The sequence below is a fragment of the Berghia stephanieae genome, chromosome 7 (genome assembly GCF_034508935.2).
Source record: "Berghia stephanieae isolate SIO BIC M18660-M18661 chromosome 7, UCSD_Bste_1.3, whole genome shotgun sequence".
In the NCBI taxonomy this organism is placed as follows: Eukaryota; Metazoa; Mollusca; class Gastropoda; order Nudibranchia; family Aeolidiidae; genus Berghia; species Berghia stephanieae.
Genome location: NC_088366.1, coordinates 41281026 through 41283525, shown reverse-complemented (window position 1 = coordinate 41283525; position 2500 = coordinate 41281026). Strand labels below are relative to the sequence as shown.

The following is a 2500-nucleotide window of genomic DNA, read 5'->3' as shown; positions in this document are numbered from 1 at the left end:
TGCAGCGGTTTAATAATAATAATAATATTATTTATTATTATTATTATTATTATTATTATATTATTATTAATAATAATAATAATAATAATAATAATAATAATAATAATAATAATAATAATAATAATAATAATGGTGCACATTTGTTCAGAGCAGCTAATCCCGCTATATTATGCAGAGTCTGGGCGCGTTACAATGACATGTAAATAAAAAAGATATCATAAATCACGTACAGCATGATTGCACTCACTTAAACACACATACACAAACACACACACACACACACGCGCGCGCACACACGCACACACGCACACACATATATACGTATCACGTATATCATCATTTACCAGTGTTGCAGCTGTTTATCACGTATATATCCTCATCTACGAGTACCAGTTGTTCATAAACGCAAATCACCATCTGCCAGTATTGCGTTTGTTTATCATGCATATAATGATCTACTTGAAGCTGATGGCCCTTTTCAGTTCACTTTATTTTGCTCCATAACAGAAAACTCCTATTAGACGAATCCTACAGTCAATGTGTGTTTATGCCATCGCTGTGTCCCAGGTTGGCACACTTCTAATGTACTATACAGTTATGACACAGGGACCCATCTACCTCAGGGATGTTATTCATCTCTCCAGTTTTCAGGTAAATTTAAGTTAAAGTCGCAATCTGACAAAATACCAACAAACAAAAAAAACACAAACAAAAAAAATCCCCCAAAAACCCACCAAAGACAGTATCGCAATTTACAAAAGACAAGTTACAGAATGCTGACAATCATTAATTTATAAAGACTGAAATATACCAGTCATGTTATTAGAAATAATAAAATTGACCAAAATAATCAAACAATAGCATATCAGACCAAAATTGATGGGAAAAGATGCAAATGTTGGCCATGTGAGTTGTTACTCGGCAACATTTCACCTAGACTGTTCAGCGGCCACCACTGTTCCAGGTGAAGCCGTTAGGCCCCGTGTCCACCAAAACAGAATCGAACCGAAAAAAATAGGACACCATCATTCTCATATACCTGACTACTACTACCGATCCTGAACGAGATGTCTTTAGCCCATTTCCGGCAAGACGCTGGGAATAGTTCATGCACTATTTTGGTCTGAACGTGTGATGAGTCATCAGCCATTTCTTCATTATTATTTGTTAAAACATTAAAAACACATTTTTGTGCTCATATTTAAAAAATAATATCATAATCGAACTCAGCGCCTCAAAATTAGTCAAACCTATGCGTGTGCTCTTATTTCAATGCGTTCTTACCATATTTCAAATTTATTTGGTATTTATTTTTTTTATTCATTCAAGAATGACCTTGTGACAGTATTCTTATGGAATTTCCCACAAACCCCTTTTGTGTATATTATTCTCATAACACTCGTCCATTCATCTTGTTTCTTGACTACCTTGACTACTACAACAATAAAACAACAACAACAACAGCTACTACTACTACTACTACTACTACTACTACTACTACTACTACTACTACTACTACTACTACTACTACTACTACTACTACTACTATTACTACTAATATTGCTACTACTACTACTACTACTACTACTACTACTACTACTACTACTACTACTACTACTACTTCTACTACTTCTAATACTACTACTACTACAGTCCACTTCGGATAATCGCAACACAGTTGCGATTAACCGAAGTTGCGATTAAACGGAGTTGAGTTTCCTGTCCACTATTGCAACATTTTCCCTCTGAGTTTACACAATCTTGGGACAGCGCATGGCTGCATATCTTTGGTCGATTTTAGATAAAATGAAGGGGTACTGTTTTCACCACCGCTTGTTGTAAGTTATTATAGCAATCGTCATTTGACCACTGATCAGTTTCATACCATATATGGTAAACTCACTCCAATGTAAATAATGTTCGTAGTCCACCACAGGCTGAGCAAAAACCATATGACAGCCGTGTATAGATTTTACAAGCAAAAGCAGTCAAAGAGGTAAGTCGTGATAAAAGACAATAAGCTTGGAAAAGGCTGTAAATTCAGATTCTCTCACCGTAATAAGGTGTAAAATGAGTGAATGGCCGTTCGTTGTCTTTGTCGTAAAATGAAAATTGCAATATCGCCTGACATGCGTCATATCTCGTCCTTCATAGTTAGTGTTGCTGTTGGCTTGGGACACTTGTATAGCGCTCTGAGCACGTCTAGTTGATATACCACTATATAAATGCTGTGTTATTATTTTAAAATTAATATTTTTATAAATTTTGAGTCAAGGATAGGTAGATAAACAAAATGTTGCGTTTTTCTTCAAGTTCTTGATCACCGTAGAATATATAATGGGTTTCATACAAATTTTAAAACGTCTGATAAATCAGTAAAAGAATAATTTGTTTTCCGATCTTCGTAATTTCAATTGTAGCTAATGGCTAATGACACGATGCCTATGCAAGTTTGTTCTTTTTCTTCGCAACCATTGACACGACAATTGATCCGACATTA

At 35.0% G+C, this 2500-nt stretch overlaps 1 protein-coding gene across 2 annotated transcripts in view; it reads left to right on the top strand.

Annotated features, from left to right (window-relative positions):
* The window catches only part of LOC144976231 (sodium-dependent phosphate transport protein 1-like), a 54359-nt gene that overhangs the window by 45144 nt on the left and 6715 nt on the right, over positions 1-2500 (top strand). For both annotated transcript variants that reach the window (XM_078920410.1, XM_078920409.1), the window contains one exon: positions 508-651. In XM_078920410.1, coding sequence (XP_078776536.1) covers positions 508-651 — 144 coding nt within the window. The remainder of the gene's footprint in view (positions 1-507; positions 652-2500) is intronic.